At 43.4% G+C, this 23,908-nt stretch overlaps 1 protein-coding gene across 1 annotated transcript; it reads right to left on the bottom strand.

The window, feature by feature from the left end:
• Nucleotides 1-3,079: 3,079 nt before the first annotated feature.
• On the bottom strand, nt 3,080-11,473 carry LOC310771064 (deoxynucleoside triphosphate triphosphohydrolase SAMHD1-like; the record flags this gene model as incomplete). The annotated part of the gene is made up of 7 exons (XM_083663742.1): nt 11,191-11,473; nt 9,051-9,117; nt 8,765-8,834; nt 7,136-7,296; nt 6,696-6,811; nt 6,398-6,468; nt 3,080-3,214 (listed from the first exon to the last, which is right to left on the bottom strand). Coding segments are annotated over exons 1-7 (804 nt in total), but the record flags the coding sequence as incomplete, so codon positions are not given.
• Nucleotides 11,474-23,908: the final 12,435 nt, after the last annotated feature.

The following is a 23,908-nucleotide window of genomic DNA, read 5'->3' as shown; positions in this document are numbered from 1 at the left end:
GACGCCAAATGGCGTCAATAACTCAAAATTGTTTTTTTGACGGGGGGGGGGGTGTCCATCTCAGCTTCTTACATCGCCTCTTACAATATGAGAGCTATTGAATGTGTCTAACCTATTTTACAGAACCCTTAGGTGGTGACAGCGCTCTCCAGATGAGAGAACGTGGAGTAAAACACACAGAAGAAGTCGTTGGGGAAAAGGAAATCGCATCGCATCCGTCCGTATGCAGCTGCTTCATTGAAGCATAACGTTTAGCTGTGCCCCTGCAGCAGCCAATCTGCTATCACAATTGAGCACCTCCGTGTGCGCTGCAACAGCCCATTCGCATGATCAGCCGTGGATTTGTTATTATTCTCAACTGGAAGCATGGGAGCTGGTACACGCGGCTGTAAAAAAGCTGGATCTAGCGGACTTTTCAAGTGCTGAGCACACGCAGAGCAAACAGCAGAGCCGAGCAGAGCAGAGAGACACCCCTCCCACAACGGGGGGGGGGAGGAGGAGGGGGGGAGGTGGGGCACGCAGAGCAGCACACAACACTGACCCAGACAGACCCAGACAGCAGGACAGGGTTGGCAAACGCAAGCCAGAATATCCGATGCCCACCAGCAGAAGCAAGAAGCTGCAACCAGCAGCGCACGCAGGGGCCAGCGCTGCTGGTTGCAGCTAAAAATATTATTCTTCCAAACAAAATTCCCTGGCCTTCACTGTTTTATTGAAGGAAATTATTTTTGAGGTGTGACTACATCAGAAAATTAGCTTCAGAGTCAGTGATGTGCTTGAAATGTTTAATTTCACAAAAGGCTCATTATCTCAGCTCGTAGAAAAAAAGGTCTGTTTTTCGTTCAATCAAGCTATCTTCTCCGGCTCATAACTAAAGAACGGAAAATGGGATCAATAAACTTTTTTTTGCAGGTGATAGAAGAGAGTCTCATCGTTATTTGTGCGTGTTCAGTGTTTACATAGTAATTATTAAAGAAATTATATGACTGTTTTAAAATGCATTGCGGCCTATGTGGCACAGCAAGCAACCTTTTGCCCAAGGGCCGTGGCACTCAAAGTGTTAACATGCTATTCACATTTTAGTGGAGAGCAGCAAGTATAGAGAGCAGCCACTCTGCTGCACTGTTGTGGGGAAAGCCATCGTTGTCCAAGTCGTTGAGCGGGCGTAGGGTTTTTGAGGTGAAACGGACTGAGCACAAGTTTTAAGTTCTTCACCTTAGAGTTGCACAGCGCTGCAGTGTGTTGGTCAGCCAGTCTCATGTGTTACTGTTGAGTGAGCACTGCTCTGCTGCACTAACATTAATGTTGGTCTCCGAGTGACGGCGAGTTCAGAATGTAACGTTCGTCTGGCAAAGGTCATTATTGAGTCATTTGAAGATGAACAACAAGATGTTTTGACAAGATAGGCTGTCTGCGCCATATAGTCTCTGGACGCTGCGGCGGCACTGCCGTCACAGTTAAGTTCCACACACGCAAAACTGTATGGGTGCTACTGCTGTAAATTATTTCATAGCATGTGTGACATAATTGCACTGTACAGCCCTCACTGATGACATCACAATTGCGTGATTGATGACATAAATTCAGACTTTTTCCTCCGAATTCATTACATTACGTCATTTGGCAGATGCTTTTATCCAAAGCGACTTACAATAACACATTTTTGTCAGCAATAGAGCAATCAACTATGCAACACAGTCTATGACAGCTACAACTTCTGAAGAAATAGTGGTAAAGTTTTTTTGTTGTTTTTTTAGAGAGAGAGAGAGAGAGAGAGAGAGAGAGAGAGAGAGAGAAAGATGTTAGTTCAAGAAGGGGCCAGGTGGAGCCTGAAAGGTGTGTTTTAAAGTCCCTGGAAACCAGAAATATTTCTTTATTATTTAGCATTTTGAGTTCATCACATCACAGGAGCCTATGTTAATAAGCCACCAGCCAAATTTGAACGATGATGAACGTCGCAAAATATATAAATTTAGGTTTGACAGTCCTGGCAAAAGTCATGAGAATCAATTATTTTTTAGAGTGTATTTTCTCCCGCGGACTGTGTGGGCGTGTCCCGTCTACAGCAGGGAAATTTCCCTCTCTCAGACCTCTCTCCTCTCCTCGGAGAGGGAGAGAGAGAGAGATGGTTTGTGTGTGTGTGTGTGTGTGTGTGTGTGTGTGTGTGTGTGTGTGTGTGTGTGTGTGTGTGTGTGTGTTCGCGTGTTGCTGCGCGCATAGCGTACTGACGGTCATCTGTCTATCTGTCTATCTGTCTGCACGCGCGCACACACACACACACACACACACACACACACAGCAGCGCCGCAGCAGGCAGAGGAGAGGTTTCTACACACCGCCGACGAGACTAATCTCTGCTCTGCCACTTCGAGTGCACAGCGCTTCTGTCTCCCTCCCACCGTGTGCTGTGTTCGTTCGTTCGTTCTCTCTCTCTCTCTCTCACTAGTCCAGAGAGAGAGAGAGAGAGAGAGAGAGAGAGAGAGAGAGAGAGAGAACGAACGAACGAACACAGCACACAGAGTGGGAGGGAGACAGACAGACACTGAGCAGCGCTGTGGGGGCAAAGAACGCGCGTGTACAAAGGTTATATAGAGCTTATGACCTCATAATCTCCTGCGTTTTAGCACCTCGCGGACTGCTCTCTTCAATGAGGAAGTACTTTGTAGAATCTTGTAGAAAAGTGTCGATTTTAAGGCTTTGGGTTGAAAGTAATGTATAATAATTTCGGAGGCACACAATTACTAACATAAGACCCTAAATAACATAGTTAGAACGTTTTTGTGGATTTTGGTTTCCAGGGACTTTAAGTTTTTGACGAAAGATTGGCAGTGAAGCGGCCGTCCTGACCATAGGGGGGAGCTCATTCCACCATTGAGGTGCCAGGGACGAGAAGAGTCGCGATTGGGATGAACGACTTTTGAGCCCCGTAGTGAAGGGGGGCGAGGCGTCCTACACTAGTGGAGGAGCGGAGGGAACGGTGAGAGGTTTGGAACCTGACCATAGATCAATTTAGCCAAGTCACACACTTTTCTAATGCTTAAAAGTCTATACACATTTGTAGTGTGTGTTAATGACTGACCGAGACGGGTCCACCGATCTGCTCCTTGATGAAGATCAGGTCCTCAGGCAACACCAGGCCATGATCCTTCATCACCGGCTCCAGGCCATTATCACTCACCAGGTAGTCAAACATCTCTTGAGAAGCAGTCTCATGCTGCAACACAACAGGCACACAGATGCATATTAAGATGAGAACGTGAACATTCACCATTTCAAATTGTCTTGACTCACTAATCAAACAGAAAGAGCTTATCTAAGAGTTTACTACAATGACAGGCATACTCACATATAAATGCTCATGTGTGGTTAGAATTAAACAGATTCATATCTTCACAGCGACTGAGAAGGTGTCCTATTTATTTCGACATATTCATATAGAATTATCCACGACAATAACAGTCCAGGATACAAACTTGAATGGTTCTTATCTCTCTCACGTTTGATAAATTGTATTAATGACACCATGACTAAGAGTTCTTATCACTGAACCTTATCAGGCTGGACACTGTAATAATGACTATCTTAGTTGACAACTGTTTTGCTTACTAGTCATTTGACAGGAATTGCTTAGCAGATCAGCCTTGGTTTAATTATATACAAAAAACACCATGCTGTTCACTTACATAGTTCTGGCTTTTTGAAAACTTCTTGTTAAACCATATTTTAAGAACACCGGAGAGGTCAGGTCAAGCTTTGTGAAACTAAAGTTTTAGCTTCCGAATTGCTAGAAAATAGCCAAAATAAACAATAAATAATAAATAAATAATTGGACAATCCAACAGCATGTTTGGGCTGGATTATTACTGTGGTTGTGGATTGCAGACATGGGACCAAGTCACTTCGGTCCAAGTCTCAAGTCATTTTGTTTTGGGCAAGTCAAGTCAAGTCAAGTCACAGGTTTTGTCAAGTCAAGTCAAGTCGAGTCCCTAGTTAAGGCAAGTCAAGTCCCAAGTCAAGTCACTTTTTTTTTCCACGCCCAAATACTGCAGTCTTACCTTTGTTTATAAAGAAAAAAGACATGGTATTAATACCTGTCTAATAGTGGTGATATTATTGGCCAATTTACAGTATCTAACCCGTTCAAAAAGTATGACAAATTTAATTTGTATTCTAATCATTGATATTCAGTGAAATAAATGTAATCAAACAAAAGTCAAATAACTTTATAAACGCTTATTTATTTCTTAACTGCTTCTCAGTAAAAAAAAAAAAAATCTGCCACGTCAGTTTTAAACTGTGAATTAGTGACAGGCTGACAGCCATACTACAATGTAATCAAACAAAAACAAATAGCTTAAACTTAGAGTATTTACCTCTTCTCAATCAAAACATATTAATATAAACAAGGCTAGGTGGAAACGTAGTAGTGCAGAAAAGCATTGTTGAACCTGTTGACACACACACACACACACACACACACACACACACACACACACACAGCTGACAACATGTACCTCTCCCCCCTCCAACCCAGGGCTGACACATAGGCTACATTTGCATAATGTCCCAATATGCATTGTGGTTGACAAGGAAGCAACCAGATGAAGCTAAATAAGTGGTAGATAGTAATATTTCTTTTTACCAAATTTTTACCACAAGTTGTAATATTTCAATGTTGGCCAAAATAAAAATTTAAAATTGACTTTATGAATTAACACCCTAAGTCTAAAGCACATTTTCAGGCGGGGTATATATACATCTCACAACTAGAACGAGTTGTAGGATGATTAGGAACTTTGGAGACCACCGTGTTGCGCAAGCTTGTGCATAATATTTTAAGATCTCTTGGCGTGCTCGCAGTCTACAGATCGAACCGATAGTCTACGGGCCTGCGCTGGCCAAAAGTATTTAATAAATATTTCCTCTCAATCACTGTTAAACAGTGAAACACTGACAGCCAGACTACAACATCAAACGTTCCGCCCCTGTCCCTTCTGCCTGTTTGAAGAATATCGCAGCTGTGTGCAATCCAGTGACATGATTGATTGACGGCCAGTCATCCAATCACGACAATGCTATAAGGCGGAGCATGACTGGATGACAATTTGTCATTGGATCACTCAGTCATGTTCCTCCTTATAGCATTGTCGTGATTGGATGAGCGGCTGTCCGTCACGCTCCTCTCTTCGTCTCCTCTCCAGCTTGCACTCCCCGCCATGCACTGACTGACGCATACCGGACAGACAGAGAAACTTGGACAATGTTATGTTATGATTTAATTATTTAAACAGACAAACACAAACAAGTCATCCAAGTCATCACCTCTCAAGTCAAGTCAAGTCTCGAGTCTTTAACTTCCAAGTCCAAGTAAGTCTCAAGTCATTTATGTTTTTGTCAAGTCAAGTCACAAGTCATCAAAACAGGGACTCGAGTCGACTCGAGTCCAAGTCACCAAGTCTCAAGTGCCCATCTCTGGTGGATTGATAGATTCTTAGGAATCTAGCATATCCTTGCTGCTAGAGATAGTTTTCTGAAGTATCTAACATTGGACATTGGTTTAAAACAGTTCCAGCTTGCATATTGACAGCAGATGTGTCTTGTCGTTCAGTTGGTCATTCAGCCCTTTCAATCAGAGCCTCACAGTGCTGGAACTGTGTGGCAGTACTTATCAAAGAACTTAATACAGTTAAATACTGTTTGTGATTGAACCAGTCCAGTTTGACAGTGCTGTGTTTGTCAGTGATGTCATACATAAGCATTGTGACATTACTTTACTCCCTGGCGAAAGTCGTTCCACTACTCGTTACATTACTTTTGCGTTACTAACATCGCTTGAGTGAAGTAATGTGCGTATCTCCACCCCTCAAAAGTTGTAGACAGCGCTGCCATCCCCCCCTCCCCCTACAGCCCCCCCAAACTGACTCGAACTCCTATGAAAGTTGGTGCTACAATGGATCGGCCAGAGGGATGACTGCCTCCGATTGACATGAAACATCCTATCGTCACTCCTCATGCCTAAATCTAACCAATCATCACTCCTCCCCGTCCCTCTAGTCCATCCATTCTAGCAATTAACGGCTTTTAACAGTCAGCTGTGGTGTTGCGCAATCGTGCATTAAAAAGCACTGGAAACATTGGATGTTTTTTTCCAGAATCCTGCAGATTCAATCCCGATCCTGCTGATGATTGAAGGATTTATGTAATGCAAGTAATGACAGTGTTTGATTTAGTAACTAATGTGATTACTGGATTTAGGAGCCGTAACGCCTTACACTACTCGTTACAGACAACTGTAATGTGATTACAGTAATGTGTTACCCCTCAACACTGACCAATATATGACATGGGACTATAGAAACAAAATTAAAAAATATATATAAGGGGGACAGTTTCTCACCTTCCATTTCAATCCTGGACGCGCTCTGGGGATGAACATGCCATCGAACATATGGGAAAAAGGCCCATGTCCTGGATAAAGAGGGATATGGAGATGTTACTGATTTGTTTGCGTGTGCATTAAACTATTCATGTTTATATCTTACCAAGTCTTGTACCAAATAGAAGCTACTGAAGCTACAGTTTCAGTTTTATTCTGACTCCCAACCACACCCAGTTATTAATGATCAGTTACATGAGATGAGTCATGGCATGGCACAGTGTGTGTGTGTGTGTGTGTGTGTGTGTTCTTAACTCACCCAGGTCATGGCAGAGACCAGCGATCTGCACACAAAGGATGTCCCTGCGCGAGATGAGGAGTTCTGGCTGCCTGTCATTCAGTGCTTGTACAAGCCGTCCTGCTAGGTGTCCCACCCTGCAGCAGGGCATCAACAACAGAACAACCCCTTTCACAACCACTGTGTGACCATCCTGCTGCTACCCACCTGGAACTAACACATCATGAGCTTTTGATGCATCAGAGTTGACAATTTAGTCTGCTATCAGGCTAAAAACTTTATATTTTGCATTGATGACTCTGTTGACTGTTCTTTACATGTTTTCAAATAGGTTTTATTGTTCTTATTGTGTGTGTTTTACTGCACCCTGTCTGCAAACCAAACTTCCCCAATAGTAAACATTTTGAATCCACACACACACACACACACACACACACATCTGAAAACACACACAGACATACCCAATGGAGTGTTCAAAGCGGTTGTGAGATGCACCAGGGAAGACATAGTAGGTTCCTCCCAGCTGCTTGATGTTTCGTAGTCTTTGGAACTGGGGTGTGTCTATGATTCGGATGAGAAGTGGGTGTATCTCCACATGCCCATGGATGGGATCATTAAACACCTGGTAGAAAACAGCACACCAAACAGCTAGGATTAGAAAAATATACACACGTATTGTATTATTTATCAGCTAAGAGACTGTTAGTTAAAAACAAATCTGTGCCTGTCTTTCGGGAGGCAGGGAGGCCGTCTTTACCTCTTGTAGTGTGACATATTCAAAGACCAGCGTCTTGGCATCTGGGATGCCTCACAACACCCAAATGAAAAGTCTATCATGCCAGTCTCTTTTTGGTATTGTCACAGTTGGTTAATATGATGGTTGCTGGTTACCCCTGTTGTGTGATTTATGGCATCGCGTGAGGCTGTCATAGGAAAGTGGGAGTTGATTTGAAGGGGTGTCTCTCGGCCACTCCAACCAAGGAAGACATGTTGTCTCCCCCGCCTCCTGTTCTCTCTATTCTCTTTATTCCTTTATTTTCACGTATGGGTGAGTGTGTGTGAGATACTTTTCTGTTAGCGTCTAAACTAATGAACGGAAGCTGGTTGTAGCTAGCTTCCACACCCCGGCTTGGGCTATCCAGTAAAGCACGAGCCGTCTGCCTCGGCCGGCCTGCTGTCTGCGCCCTACGCCTGTGCCGGGTAAGTCAACCTCCCTTTCACAAACTTTCCATCTGGCAGCCTTGTGGGTCTTTGGTTCTGCCGTGGTATGTTGCGGGTCCAGTTCATCTAGACATGAGCCTATCTCTTTTTAGAACCGAAACCGTGACAGTATCGTCTCGCATAGTTTGTCTTCCTGGCCAGGAACCAACTCATTCGTTGCACAACCACACCTGTGCCAGGTAAGTCAACCTCCCTTTCACAAACTTTCCATCTGGCAGCCTTGTGGTTATTTCCTTCTGCCGTGGTATGTTGCGGGTCCAGTTCATCTAGACACGAGCCTATCTATTTTTAGAACCGAACCCGTGACAGTATCGTCTCGCATAGTTTGTCTTCCTGGCCAGGAATCAACTCATTCGTTGCACAACCACTGCAATAACCTAACATTTAAATTGAGGTCATTCCTCGTAGTGGTTTTATTTTGGAATTAAGTTTCTATGTGTGTGGAGTGGACTCCTGATTCAACATCGTCCTCCGCAACCTGGGAAATCCACACGATAGTCCCTACCAACTCCAAGGGTGTTGTTTTAGAGCTCACTGTTCAATATCACTGGAAGGGGCAAGCAAAGATGAGGGGATGATGAAACTAGTGTTTCATCATTCATCTTATTCTACCTCTCTTCCCCCTTTTTCCAGCCTGCTGACTTAACTTGACTGTAGAGTGAGAGTAGACAAGGACAAAAACAATAACAGCAAGCAAAAAAGAAACCATAATGGATGGTACTGTAGGTGGCTGTGATGGTCCTTTACTGACCCTGGTATGTCTTGACCTTCCCTTGCTGTTTATCCTACACACCTTTCTTCTTTTAAATAGTCAGTCTCTGTTATCACCACATCCTTCAACATGAGTTATTTTGAAGAACATTGTATACCTTTGGCTCCGCTGCTCTCTGCCAGAGCTTCCTGAGACTGTATAGGAGTTGCAGACGGACACCACGGGGCCTAGGGAGAGAGAGAAAAGCAGTGTAAGAGAAAGTGGACTGTGAAACATCAAAGGGGGCTGTGGGTTTTGCTTGACTGCCTGCCATTCTGGTCAACCATTATAGTGATACCACACCAAGGGGCATTGGCTTTGAATGAAACCCCCTTTGGTTAGGCAGGAATCAGGATTCGTATGTTTTCTTAGACATCCGACACCAGGACAAATGACACACTTACTCTATGCCAATCTTCTCCAACTGTGTCTCGGAGAGATCCTGCAGATCGACACCAGTTATTTTTTTCTCTGGACACAGGAGGAAACACAATGTTGTTGGCATTTCATAGTTCTCCTGTATCTCAGGGAATAGAGCAACACAACACTGTTAGGGTTAGGCGTTTGGTACTTGTGGTATTGCAGAGCACTTTGGATAAAAGCGTCCCCCAAATGGCACGTTAAATTATGTTTATTGATTGTGCGTAGCTAGATTTAGCTAGACACCCTCTCTGTAAAGTCCTCTGAGACATGCTTGTGAATTAGGGCTATACAAATCAACTTGGCGTGACGCGTGTAACTTAACGTAGACACTACAGTCCCTCCAGGAAATTGCGATTTTGCGATCGCAATAATTAATGCAAATTCAACCAAACTCCGCGATATTTGCGGGGCTTGCAATTTTTCAAAATTCCCGCAATTTTGCCACAAAAAGTTAGTAAAATGCCGCATCTATTCTTTACCTGGGTTTGAGATATGTGTGCACTGTCATCTTGCCTGGTTGCTGTGGGAACGAGGGACAACAATAGGAAGTGACGAGAGTATGGGACATAACGTAACACGTCATCGCATTGTGATGAGGAGGGCAAACCCCTCACATTTACCAACAAAAATAACCGCAAAACAATTTCCAAATGTTTTGCATAAAAGTGGAGGCAAACTATTTTGCACTCCCTGCAACACTGTCGTGGAGGAACACAAACGGAAATCGTCACTGGACAGCTACTTTGCTAGCGCGAAGCATTTGAGACCCACACACACACACACACACACAGGTGGCATATTTAGCTTAGCCTAGGTAAACCCAGCCCCCACGTGACCTGCTCTCTCAGTTCCCAGTCACTAGTGACTGAGAACAGGTCTGAGAGCAGGTCACTGGGGGCTGGGTTTACCCAGGCTATATTTAGCTTAGGGTCTAGTTGTTTGAATATTTAACAAGGAACAAGGAACAAGGAACAAGGAACAAGGAAGGGATGAGGAGGACAGGGAAGGCATGCCGGTCTATAAACAAATCATAACGGAACTGAAAAGGCAAAGAACACTGGACAGAACAAAGAGACCCACACCCTGGCACCTGCTCACCTTCTAACAGACTTCTTATTTTTGATAACTATTCCTTTCTACTGTTTATAAAAAATAAATAAAAAAAATGTATTTACTGTAAATGTTTGTAACCCCTTATTGAATAATTGAATAAAGTATATTTAAAAAGGAAGGCATGCCAGCTCGCCCCCCCCCTTGCTTCGCGGGCTCAAGGGCCGCTCTCAAGCTCGCCTTTTTACCTGTCTCGCCCCCAAATGGTGGAACGAGCTCCCCCCCATGGTCAGGACATCAGAATCTCTCCCCATCTTCCACAATCGGCTAAAAACTCATCTCTTTTCTCTCCATTTTACCTCCCCCTAACCTTCTTCAACTCCCTTATATGCTGCCCACGGACTGTCAACTGTTTTTGGTTCTTTATTTTATTTATCTTTTTCATTATCTCTGCTTTCCACTATGTATGTTACATGATCTATGCTTGTTTTTTATCCCTCTGTACGTCGCTTTGGAGAAAGGCGTCTGCCAAATGAAATAAAGTAAAGTAAAGTAAAGAGGAAATAAGGATAAGAGGAAATATATAAAGCACTAAGCAAAAGGTATGAGAAAAGGCAAAGTGATAATAGCATTATTGAGGATGAGGAAGAAAGGAGAAGAGAAATGATGATGGGAGGAAAAGAAAAAATGTACGGTAATTAAAAATTAAAAAATTAAATCGAATTGTTTTCCTCATGCCGCAATTTTTGCCAGTTCCCGCAATTTTACAGCAGAAAATCACATAAAATGTTGCAAATTGCATCGCAAATTTTGAGAAAAGCCGCCGCAAAATCAAGCATCTACAGCTTGCAACTGTGTACGTTTTGACAACAGCTGTAACAAGAACATGAACTAGCTAACAAGCTATTAGTTAGCAAGTCACACAAATAAACATGGACAGGTGGACGTTAACCGAGCTAGCAGCTGTCCAAAAGGAGAAGAGACTGGACTAGTCAGGCTAACGTTAGCTGTAAGAAGAAAATACATTTAAACAGATCAAACTGTATAAACCAAAACCATAATAAGACAGACTTCTAAATGTGTCTGCCCATTCCTTGAGTCCTTGTTGTCGCTGCAGGTATTGGCACGTTTCCTCCACTCCCCATCTCATGAAGTCCTCTTCGTGCTCTCGGACCACAGACACTCTCTTCTCTGGGGTTTTGAAAGTGTCAGCAGTGGATGGATCTTGCTCTAATTGGCGCTTTCGGTTCGCCATGTTGAGCAGACAAAAAGCAGTAGATAGAGTGGAGGCCCACAAATGAAATGTCACGGGAGCAGTTTCAGCTGATCAGTTCAGATATGCACACAAGACAAGACACCCAGGCAGTGAAAAATGCCGGGTTTTTGTTTCTCTCCCTCTCACTCTGTTGTCTGTAGTCAAGAGCCTCTGTTGTCTGTAGTCAAGAGCCCCAGAATCACAATAGAACTTCCGGTTACAGCCTTCAGAATACAATTCTTTGGTTTAACGCTAGTTCTTTTTAAAGTAATAACATCATTCATACAGAAGTGGGAACAACACTTAATGAGGATAATATCGGGTCTGTTTTCCCCCTCAAAGCACACCTGATTGTTCTAGTTGTCAGACTAAACCTCCACCACCGATATGCCCTGACAACTAGAGCGGTTTATTTTCCAAAGGAAACCACATAACTTCCTTCCAACTATCTTTAACTTCATGCAGCTTTTTTCTGACTTTGGGTTTGGTTGACAGCTAAAGGGCGGAGCTATGGCTCTGGGCGGAGCCAAATATATTCAGAGCAAATGAGATACCTTCATTCGCCCGGGATCGTCTCTCTCTTTCTTCTTGGGCAATTCATGGCATAGGAGTTGAAATCATGTAGCCTAATCTCTCACTGACCCTTTTAACCTATTGACGTTTCACTGTCACTGTCACTTACTTTTCACCCATGTGTGAGAGGAGAGGAGGAAAACCCCATGACAGTTTTTTGATTGGCCTGTTTGTTTTTTTACTTTAAATAATATCATCATCAGTATATAAATGGGAGCTAGCAGGGCTCTGTTTGTTTCTGTCTGTCCCATGTCCCACTGTGATGTCATAAATGACATCATCAGTGATGTCATAAATCCCACTGTGACATCATCAGTGATGTCATAAACCACTGTGACATCATCAGTGATGTAATAAACCACAGATGACCACGGGAGAGACTGAGGGAGAGAGAAGAGAGAGAGGGGCAGAGAGACTGAGGGAGAGAGAGGAGAGGAGGAGAGAGAGGAGAGGGAGAGAGGGGGGAGAGACTGAGGGAGAGAGAGGGGGAGAGAGACTGAGGGAGACATGCGCCAATAGGGCAGGCCAGGCCACACAGCAGCCGAGCTGCGGGCAAGGCCACGCAGCGGCCGAGCTGCGAATGCGAGCTGCAGGGCCAGCTTGGCGAGCTGCAGGACGGGTGAGGCCGCGCAGCGGGCAAGGTAGCAAGCCCGGGTAGCGGGCGAGCCTAGGGATCGAGCGCGTATGCGCGCTCGATCTGTCAATCCCAAAAGCTGGATTGACAGTCATGGCTGCGTTTCTTGATTAGAACTGGGAGGTGGACTATTTCTCTGGCCTTTTGACAGCAGAAACGGTTGCTGAGCTTTGTGGGTCCAGATCACTGGCATAATTCTCTTTTACAGGGAACCAGTTAGAACAAATAGCCACAAGATGGCAATGTTGTTCAATACTCTGTTTGTTTTTAGGGTTAGCAATGGGCCATGATGACCCATGGGCAACATGTTGGACTGCTTAGGTCATACGCAGCAATGTGGCAACATTTAAACTTCCACTGTGCACTTTGTCTCTTTATGCACTTTATGCCTCTTGTAGCAATATTTAAACTCCTCTGTGCACAATATGCCTCTGCATTTTATGCCTCTTTTATCATCATTTTATGACTATGATTTTAGGATGTAAATCGTAATATACGATTTTATTTCGTATGCTTCTTACTATTACTCCTGATGCAGTGTTGGTGTAGTCTGTGCTCTGTTTTAATTAGTTTTTGTATCTCGTATGTAAATGTGTGTATGATCTGATCTGTAACTTGCTGCCTTCTTGGCCAGGTCGCAATTGTAAAAGAGATTTCGTATCTCAATTTGTTTTACCTGGTTAAATAAAGGTTATAATAATAATACATGGGCAACATACGGCCCGGGCGCCCCCTGTGTGGCCCGCGATGGAATTGCAAAAAAAAAAAAAAACTTTTTTTTTTTTTTTTTTTTACAGTGCACCTGAACGCAACATGCAAGATACCCGCTGAATAAGTGTCCAAATGTTCATGTCATTCTGGCCAATACTCTTCTGTTATAGCATTTCAGTCTGGAGTCTGGAATATGGAATATCTTTCAATAATATTTATGACTAAAAGGCTAAAAGTAATCTCATGTGTAAGAAATGACTGTTCTACATTGAAGTAGAAATTTAAATAATGAACTTGTTGATTTTGGATTTATTTAGCTTCAAGAGTGCATTTTTGTTCTTGTGTGACCCTCAACACAGGCTTTGAGAATCCCGGGCCACTTACTGATACTTATGCTTAAATTAACCCACTCATATTCTGGTTTATTTCAAGAAAAACATTTCGGCTAGTGGAAATTCGAATTGGCTGGTAACTTTAAATCTAGCAGCCATATTGGCAGGTGGTGAAAAAAGTTAATTTCAAGCCCTGCAGGGAGAGAGTGTGGTGACATAGGAGTGAGTGAGAAAAGGATCAAATATTGGTGGTTAAGACTGAATAATGACATCACAACTGTTAATTTAAAATGAGTTATTCCTCTAAACCTGACTTCAAATGCCCAAATTTTTTCGTGCTGGCGCCGTTCAGCCCTCAGCAAAACCTGGTAGCGAGGACATTTTTTTGTGGCCCTCTCTATCATCAAAGTTGCCCATCCATGGGTTATGGCATGACAATATTTGTTCGGCCCCCGGCAACAATCTGGGTTTCTCATGTGTGGCCCCCCATGAAAAATAGTTGCCCACCCCTGGCTTAGGTGATAAAGGGATTAAAAATTCAGGTTTTGCAAAGGAATATAAAGCAATGCTCAATATTAAATCCAGCTCACTGCCACCACTTTTCATACAAAGGCCTTTGTTTTTGAAAGTATTGCCACATTTTTCAGGCGCAAGCACGGCCAATGTCAGAGAACCAAACAGAGAGCTAGCTTAGTGACAGTTTTGTCAACAGCATGCGTCAAATTAAGATGTATTCTATTAACTCTTGGCTAAATATAACTTTAATGACATGGGGAACACAATGTAAAATCTCCATTAAATACATGTTCTATTAAATGGCAAGACATTAGTCTCTTTATACAATTTTACTGTCTACAAGACCATTCATCAGCATTTTACAAGATTCTTCCAGCCCTCTATTATTAAATCCTGTTAAAAGTAAGCTATTAGGAGGTACGGTGGTGCAGTGGTAAGCACTATCGCCTCACAGCTCGAAGGTCGTGGGTTCGATTCCCACCTGGGGACGAAAGTAAGCTATTATTTGCCAGATTTGAGTAAGAATTTATAACAATACATAATTTATTACATGTTAATATATTGGATGGACACATATCAATTGTGTACCATGGACACAGATGTGCCTTAGCTCCTCCTACTCCAAAAAATAACTACAAGAATGTGCTGTGATGTGGGATCTGCTGGACCTTGAACTTAGTTAAAAGACTTCACAAGTTGCTAGTCTGTTGTCCCTCAGCAGTGACCTCTAGTTCCCACTACATGGACACTCTCTTTCACCGTGGAGCTCAAACAACCACGTGTGTTAAAACAAAGGCTTGGCTTTAACAGTCAGGGATCATTGTACAGTAACCTGAACCTAAATCATTTCAACAGTGTGGGCCTCCTGTCAATCAAATATTAGCCAGGCACTTTCCATGTTCCCCCAAAGCAGCATGGACTGCATCATGGCCGAGAAGATGCTGAACTATTCCAAGTATCTGCAATAATTAGGCTACTACCGGTAACTCAAACCAGGGGAAAAGGTTTAGAGCTAAATCCCACATGCCAATAGGCTTTTCTTTAACTGTTCCCTCACGTGTGGACAAAACAACAAGCGTACTTTAGAGTATAAGCAAAATAAGCCCCCAGGCCTCTCAGATCTTAGGCTGCTTATGGCTCAGGCAGTTGGGGAACAGAACAGAATCATTAGGACAGTGAAATCTTTTGTATGGGAAGTGTGCAGCCTATCTGCTCATTCACTGGTGCTCTTACTATTATAGGGCATTCCCCAAATGTTTGAGTATTGATAATATAATATCATTAATCCCTTTTGGATTTGTTTTTCTTCCTGTTCAGTCATCCATTTCAACCTGATACATTTAATTTAGAAGAGACTGAAATTAAACTATTCTCTATTTCACAAGTAAAAAAAAAAAGCAAAAATTAGGAAAAATGGAAAATAATAAACGTGATTATTATACATTTTTATAGCAGAAATATGCCCCTCCCCCACTATTCTATAATCATCTTATGCCCCCCCCCTCCTATACAATAGACATTAATCCTCATAGGGAAGAGATGCATTGTAACAAATTTAGCCATAGGCTAATTTCCATCTGGAGTCCCTGGGCAGGTGGATTCAGAAGCCATTCAGAGTTAAGAAAACACAATAAACTACATAAAGTGAAAACATGCAATGTCTATAGCTGCATGCATAGGTTAGCACAAGAGATCACAAGATAAAATAATATGGACAATAAAGTAAAAGAAATATATAAAAAAAAAATCCAGATACCAGACAGCAGCAGGCAACAGACATCGAATATAAAATACATACATGTCATGCATACATCTATACAGATGCCAAAAAGAAACACCACACACACACACACACACACACACACACACACACACACACACACACACACACACACACACACACACTCTTAATGTTTTGGTTGCACCTGTGTTTAATTATACAGTCAAAGGTTCTCAAATGGGGGTCTGCGGACCCCCAGGGTTCCTTGAGGGGGTTCCAGGGGGTCCCCTCCCCAGCCAAAAGAAGGTTAATTTATTTCTGCTATAATTCCATTCATAAGTAACACAATGACTATTTTGGTCATGGGTTTTATATATTTTGGTAATGAAACATCTAAAAGCATCCATCTTATTATCATATGGGGGACAAAATCCTATCAAATGGGGGTCCGTGGTGTAATTTTTGTCAGTTTAGGGGTCCTTCATGTGAAAACATTTGAGAAGCACTGGTCTGGCTTTTAGACACAAAATGGCTGCCGTGGAAAAGTCAATGGAGTGGCACAGGAATGAGTTAGCATCGCCTGGTTCCTTCATCTGGAAGTCAATGGGATTTTTGTATTGGGGATTTTGGTTAGATGCCTGAAAGAAGGTCTGTGGTTAACAACGTTTATGAAACTGAGACCTTTTGTGTTCAGCAAGATAATGTTCACAAATTGGGGGGCGGGGAAGAAGAAAAAGATATTTGAAGCATTTTCTGGCTATCGCAATTTTGGAGGATCGCATTTACGCTTCAAAAATCATAAAAGTGGTGTTCAACACAAAGGTCTCAGTTTCATACACTGGTGCCCAGGGCACACCAATCAAACAATCTAGAACAAACACATTCAAACACAGATGTTTGTTCAGTGTGCCATCATGGCTGTCTGTCCTTGTTTGGAGATGTTTGGTCAGATTCCACATGTTCAACCCTTTGTTTGTCTGTGTTTAGCCCATGGTACACCAACCAAACATTCTCCAACATCCGTTGGCAGTTGTTGGACAATGTTTTATTGGTGTGCCATGGACTTGAAGTGCAGTAGTGGCGACTGCACTAGTGTGTGTGTATATGGTACCCTGGCTCTGCAGCTGGTCCAGGTCCAGGTATTTGCTGGGTGTGGGGTTGAAGCCGAGCGCCTCCTCTCTCTCCTTCTCCTGCCACCTCTGCTGCTCCTCCTCCCTGGCTCTCCTCAGCACCTCCTCCTGCAGCTCGTCCAGCTCGCTGCGGCCCGTGCCCGCTGCCACACACACACACACACACACACACACACACACACACACACACACACACACATACACACACACACACACACACACACACACACACTATAGAGATGAGTAAGAGATATACCCACCAAAGCTCTGTCTGTCTGTCTGTCTGGACCTGAATGGTGATTAATAATCATAAACTGAGGATTGCATCTAGAAAAGGTGGGCAGTATATAATATACAGTAGTATATATAAGCAGTATATATAAGCAGTATATATAAGCAGTATATAATATACAGTAGATTTACAGAACAGAGTTTGGATTTTCAAATGACTTTTTTTTACGCTTCACTAAGTTGAGTCTACGTTAGAGATGAACTTTTATGACATCCTAATCCTTCTGCATGTATGCATAAACCATCCGCCCTCCCTCCATCCATCCCAGCAAATTATTTCCTGCTATTTATAGTTGGGTACTAATGATGAAACGATGTGACTAATTTCATATCACGATTATAGTGGCCAAAATTATCACCGTCATCAGTATTATAACGGTATTGTTAAAATGTGCTGAAAATGTTCAAAGAGTACTAATACACTCAGTGAAATCATTTCACCAAGGCTGCGCGTTTGCATCTGGGAGACAGTTGCCAACTTAGGTTGATGATGGACAGTATTTATCATGTTTTTCAAAGCCCTGTAATCACGGTACCACAGTTTTAATGATAATGAACAAGCTTGGAAATGGCATTCGTGAGGTCACAGTGACCTTGACCTTTGACCACCAAAATGTAATCAGTTCATCCTTGAGTCCAAGTGGACGTTTGAGCCAAATTCTAAGAAAACTCCGTCAAGGCGTTCCTGAGATATCGCATTAATGAGCTAGAAAATGGTGTTCATGAGGTCACAGTGACCTTGAAGTGTTACCTTCAACGCCCAAAATCAAATCCTTGAGTCCAAGTCGACGTTTGAGGCAAATTGGAAGACACACACACACACACACAAACACTCAATAGACACTACATACGCCTATACACACACACACTCGCTGTGCCGTACCCAAATTCCCCCTGCACTCGTGCAGCAGAGCTCCACTGCTCCTCGCCCGCACGCTCCTCCAGGCCGGCCCCGAGGAAGAGGAGGAGGAAGGCTTCTTCATCACACACTCCCTGCAGAGAGAGAGAGAGGAGAGAAGAGAAGAGGGCAATATCATCTTTACATAACTGATGGACAGAGCTGCCTGTGCTTTTTAGAGGCAGTGGCAACAAAACAATATTTCAACTATAGTTTTTATTGTTTCCTTTGCAGATATTCAAACGTCAGTCCAGTTCAATTTACAATTTGGTATACACTCACAAAGAAACAACAAAACAAAAAACACAGTCCGTAAAATAGTATACAAATAAAAATAAACAACATGTGCAAACCAGATATAAGTTGTAATGTTGCATTATCGTTCTATATTACAACAGCATCCAACTATAGACAAACATTCTGTTAGACAAACAAAAAACACAACAGCCTGCATACTTGATCTGAACTGAAAGGAAACCATTTTCTCCCAAACCAAGAACTCAACCCCCTCCCGCCAGTCAAACATGTTGCACTATAGGTTTGGTTTTAAATTATTGGTGTGTCAGATTTGTCAGATTTTACTCTTCCCTGATCTGAGATAGAAATGGGTCCCAGATTTCTGTATAGGTGTCCAGCTTCCCATTTATTTTGTAAATCAATCTTTGGGACGAGGCGGTTTCAGATAGGGGTCAGAATAAGTTGGGTTAACAAAACAATATTGACCTTTTGGTGTTTTCTGTAAGAAAACTAACATTCAGTCAGGAACACTCTCGTCATAGATTTATCCATTTCTTGCAAGTAGTAGTAGTAGTAGTAGTAGTACTTTATTGGCATAATTAATTACCAATTTACAGGTTAAAAAGCAGACGTCGACACAAGTTAAAATTCAAAACAGCACATAACTAAAATAGAACTTCAGGCATAGACAAAAGCAAACTAAATCAACAGGACATGTTATGGGATAATATGTTGGTTCAGGAGTCTAGTCAGATATGGTATGGGAGAGTTCTGATGACGGCGTGTTTTTGTGAGGGGATTGTTCAGTTTATGACAGTTCCGGGTTATACGGCAAGAGATCTGCAGACGTGTTGGGGGTAGCCAGTTGGCGAATTGGGAGGTTTTGGGCAAATGACAGACAGATCTGCTCACGTCGGGAAGCCAGGTCAGTGAGCCCTAGCTTTAACAGGGCGGTTGGGTAGTGGTCATAGTTGGGGCCGAGGATGATGCGACAGGCCCTCTTCTGTACCCGCTCCAATTGGGATGAAAGAGCTTGTGTGATGCCAGCATTCCAGATGGGGGCAGCATACTCCAGTAAAGGTCGTACATATCCAAGGTATATGGTTAGAAGGTCATCAGTGGAGACAGAAAAACGCCTGAGGCGCTTCAAGAAGAACAATTTCCTATTTGCATTTGATGTTATGGCATCCACCTGGCTGTTCCAGCGAAGGTCATTCTGAATGATGAGGCCAAGGATTTTGAGTTTAGGGACAGCTTTAAGAACAGTGTTGTTGATGGAGAGCGGTGGAGGTGAAGGTGGGTTTCTGCTGAATGTTATATGCATGACCAGACATTTCTTCTCATTGAGAAGCATGTCATTGGAGGTTGTCCATCTATGGAGATTGTCAAGTTGGCTTTGTAATTGTGATGGTTGCATGTGTTTTCTAGCTTCCAGCAGGTTCATGTCGTCTACATACTTCCATACAGGGCAGGTGGAGTCCTGGGCAGCATCGTCAATAAGCGCCAGGAAGAGTACTGCTCCCAGCAATGTCCCTTGGGCAACACCACATGAAAGATGCTCCCATTCAGATAGTGCACCCTGGTAGCGGACCCTCTGCCTTCTGTCAGAGATGAAATTACAGAGCCATAGGGCTAGTTCAGGTCTTAGTCCCATTGCAAGTATTTTACTGGTGGCTATGTTATGGTTAACTCTGTCGAAAGCCTTGCTAAAGTCTGTAGCTACGAGGGAGCAGATTGAGCTATAGCCTGGTCAGTGTTTTACAGACTATCTATGAGGCTGACAAGAGCATGTGTGGTAGACCGACCCTTAAGGCTGCCAAACTGTCTGGAATCAAATGTAATGTCCTTTAAAATCCACTGGAGGGCAATTTTTTCTGCTATCTTGGCAAACTGAGATGTCAGTGATATTGGTCTTAATTGGTCTATGTGGGCAGGGCGTGATTTGGGTATTGGGATGACCTCAGCTTCACGCCACTGTTTAGGAACCTTCCCCTCACTGAAAGAGCAGCAACAAATGGAAATAGTTATGTTTGACACTGATGGCTCTGCTCTTTACAGAAGATGCTCCCTAGATTAGCCAAGCAGCATGCTAAGCTAATCAGGTAGCACAATGCAGAATCCCCCCATGGGTAAACAAGAGTGAGCCCAAAGCAAGAATACATGTTTGACCTTTGAGCCATGCAGACTCTGAACTAGAAAGCTGGAGGCTGGGGTGATGGAGCTTTGCAGCAGAGAGCAGCAGTGATGTGTGTGGCAGCATTAGAGTAGCAAAGACCAGTGTAGAAGACAGCCATATTTAAACGGACCGCCTTGTTGTGAGAAGGGATGTGATTGGTGTGATGATTAAACACTGATCCAATCAACGGGCTGTCAGCTGATTACAGTCGGGGGGGTATAGCCTAGGACTACCATGTCCTGGATGAACCAACGCGTATCTTTATTCCTTCTTGGTGCATTAACATACCTTTCATTTGTGCGGCACATCCTCCATTTTCTTTTCTCTCTCTGGCACCTGTAGTGTTGATTTGACATCATTGGCATTTGATCACCATGAATGTCTTCATGATTGACAGTGTAACGGCCCTGTGCTCGGCTCGCTGACTGCTCTGCTCATCAGATCATGTGAGGAGGCATCACTCTGCTCACAATATAAATTTATCTATTTTTTCTACACAGTAATATAAATCCATTGTTGTTTCGCCCAACAAGTCCTGCATCAGAATGTAAGGCATTATACAATCAGCAGAATGTTTGTTGTTGTTGTTGTTGCAGAACAGGTACTTACAAGAGGCTACCTAATTTAGGGCCAGAGTGACACCTCTTCACTTGATCTATGCAGCTTTGTTTTTGGCTGCAGTTTGACTCACTGTGTGTGTTAAGTTAAGTTAACACGTTCAGTGCCAGCGACGCCATATGGCGTCATTAGAAATTTACCGTACAGTGCCAGCGACGCCAAATGGCGTCATAACTCCAAATTGTTTTTTTGACGGGGGGGTGTCGATCTAAGCTTCTTACGTCGCCTCTAACAATATTGTAGCTATTGGAGGTCGATAACCTATTTTACAAACCCATTAGGTGGCGACAGCACTCTCCTGATCAGAGAAAAAGGAGCCAAACACACAGAAATAGTCACTGGGGAAAATGAGGAAATCGCATCGCATCCGTCCGTATGCATCGACGTGCCTCCATAAACGAGCACAACGCCAGCTGTGCCCCCAGCAGCAGCATCCGCTGTCACAACTGAGCACCTCCATGTACGCTGCAACAGCACATTCACATAATCAGCCTTATTATTCCGAACTGGAAGCATGCCAGCCCGTGACAAACACACGCGGAACCAAAAAGCTGAATGTCGCGCACCATTCACTGTGTGTGCGCAGCAAACTCAGCAGAGACTGAGAGCCACCAGACACATAAGACACACCCAGGAGGCGTGTGCAGTTGAGGGGGGGGGGGGGGGGGGAGCACGCAGAGCAGCAGAGCAGCATACACTTCACCCAGACAGACCCAGACATCAGAAAATTAGCTTCAGAGTCAGTGATGTGCTTGAAATGTTTAATTTCACAAAAGGCTCATTATCTCAGCTCGTAGAAAAAAAGGGATGTTTTTGCTTCAATCAAGCTATCTTCTCCGGCTCATAACTAAAGAACGGAAAATGGGATCAATAAACTTTTTTTTGCAGGTGATAGAAGAGAGTCTCATCGTTATTTGTGCGTGTTCAGTGTTTACATAGTAATTATTAAAAAAATTATATGACTGTTTTAAAATGCATTGCGGCCTATGTGGCACAGCAAGCAACCTTTTGCCCAAGGGCCGTGGCACTCAAAGTGTTAAGTGATCCTTTATTTATCCCCATAGGGAAATTCATCCTCTGTATTTGACCCATCCTCTACTAGGAACATTCCTAGAACTAGGAGCAGTGGGCAGCCACAGTGCAGGGCCCGGGGACTAACTCCAGTTCTTTTGCCAGTGCCTTGCTCAGGAGCACTGACAGGAGTATTAACCCTAACATACATGTCTTTTGGTGGTGGGGGGAAACCGGAACACCCGGAGAAAACCCACACAAACACAGGGAGAACATGTAAACTCCACACAGAAAGGACCTGGGACGGACCGGGGTTCGAACCCGGGACCTTCTTGCTGTGAGGCAACAGCACTAACCACTGAGCCACCGTGCCGTCCAGGGGGTGAGTGGTGGTGCTGTCTGCCTTCATGAAGCCCTGTCACGTCTATGCAGCACTTTTTTTCATACAGACATTTCAGCACCCCCTTCCCAAGTACCCCCTTTACCTGACTACAACATTTTGCTTAGAAAACTGCCAGAGAAAACTATAGCATGTGATGCAATGAATGAATGTTAAACCACCTTTTGAAGGATATGACGTTACAAAAGAAGAAATGGAGTGAAAGAGTTGTAATTAGTGCCCCCTGAGCAGGTTTATTTTAACGTTTAATTTATTTTAATTTCCCCCTTTCGCTCAAGTACCCCCTGTAGTACCTTCACGTACCCCTAGGGGTACCGCAGATTGGGAACCAGTGAATGAAGGCATAATAATCAGCCCATTTCAGGCACTGTGTGTGTGTGTGTGTGTGTGTGTGTGTGTGTGTGTGTGTGTACTGTGTATGTGTGTGTGTGTGTACTGTGTATGTGTGTGTGTGTGTACTGTGTATGTGTGTGTGCCTGCCCACCTCTCTGCAGGCAGGTTGAGCTCCTGGCTGCTGTTGTTCCTCTCGCTGCTCTCATAGCCGCTCTCCATTCTCTGGATCAGCCTGGGGGGAGGGGGAGGAGGGGGGAGCTCTGCCCCTCTGCACCCCCTGCTGGAGGGGGCGGGGAGCGTCGCGTCTTCAGGATTCCTACACATTTTCAATTCAAAATATTCCATATGATTTCCAGACCATGACTTGTTTTGAAGATTCTGTCTGGTGTTCGATAGATTTACACAGAGACATCTTGCCCCTAACTAGGTCATATCACTATAGATGAAGATTGTTCTACAATGGCTCTACAAGAATATAAAAGCAAGAATTTTGTGTGTATCGGACCTGGATGACCACAACATTTTCCATACTTTTCCAGACTGCCCACCCCCCCAAATTCCCAAACTATTCAAGACCTGGAAATGATCTAATTGTTTTTTTTATACTTTTCCAGATTTTGTAGCTTGGTTAAAAAGCATCCTGATCATGTGACTTCACATTTTCTTCCACGCATCAGCTAGAGATGCTGCGATCGAGATTTTTCAATTCCGATCCGATTTCGATATTTTAGCTCAAAACCGATCCGATTCCGATCAAATTTCGATACCCGATTCGATACCGATTTCGATCCGATACCGATACAGCACATATTTAAGTCTCTCTATTCTGTCTGATAGCTAGCAGGCAACAAACATTTTTAGGGTTAGGTATGTATGTGTGTGCTTTGGTAATATAGTATGTAAACGATTTAGTTCATCTAATTCATTTGATGTAAAACTAAAACATAACAATCA

This window comes from Poromitra crassiceps (assembly GCF_964638095.1).
Source record: "Poromitra crassiceps genome assembly, contig: HAP1_SCAFFOLD_325, whole genome shotgun sequence".
NCBI classification, from domain to species: domain Eukaryota; kingdom Metazoa; phylum Chordata; class Actinopteri; order Beryciformes; family Melamphaidae; genus Poromitra; species Poromitra crassiceps.
This window is presented reverse-complemented; position numbering and strand designations above follow the sequence as displayed.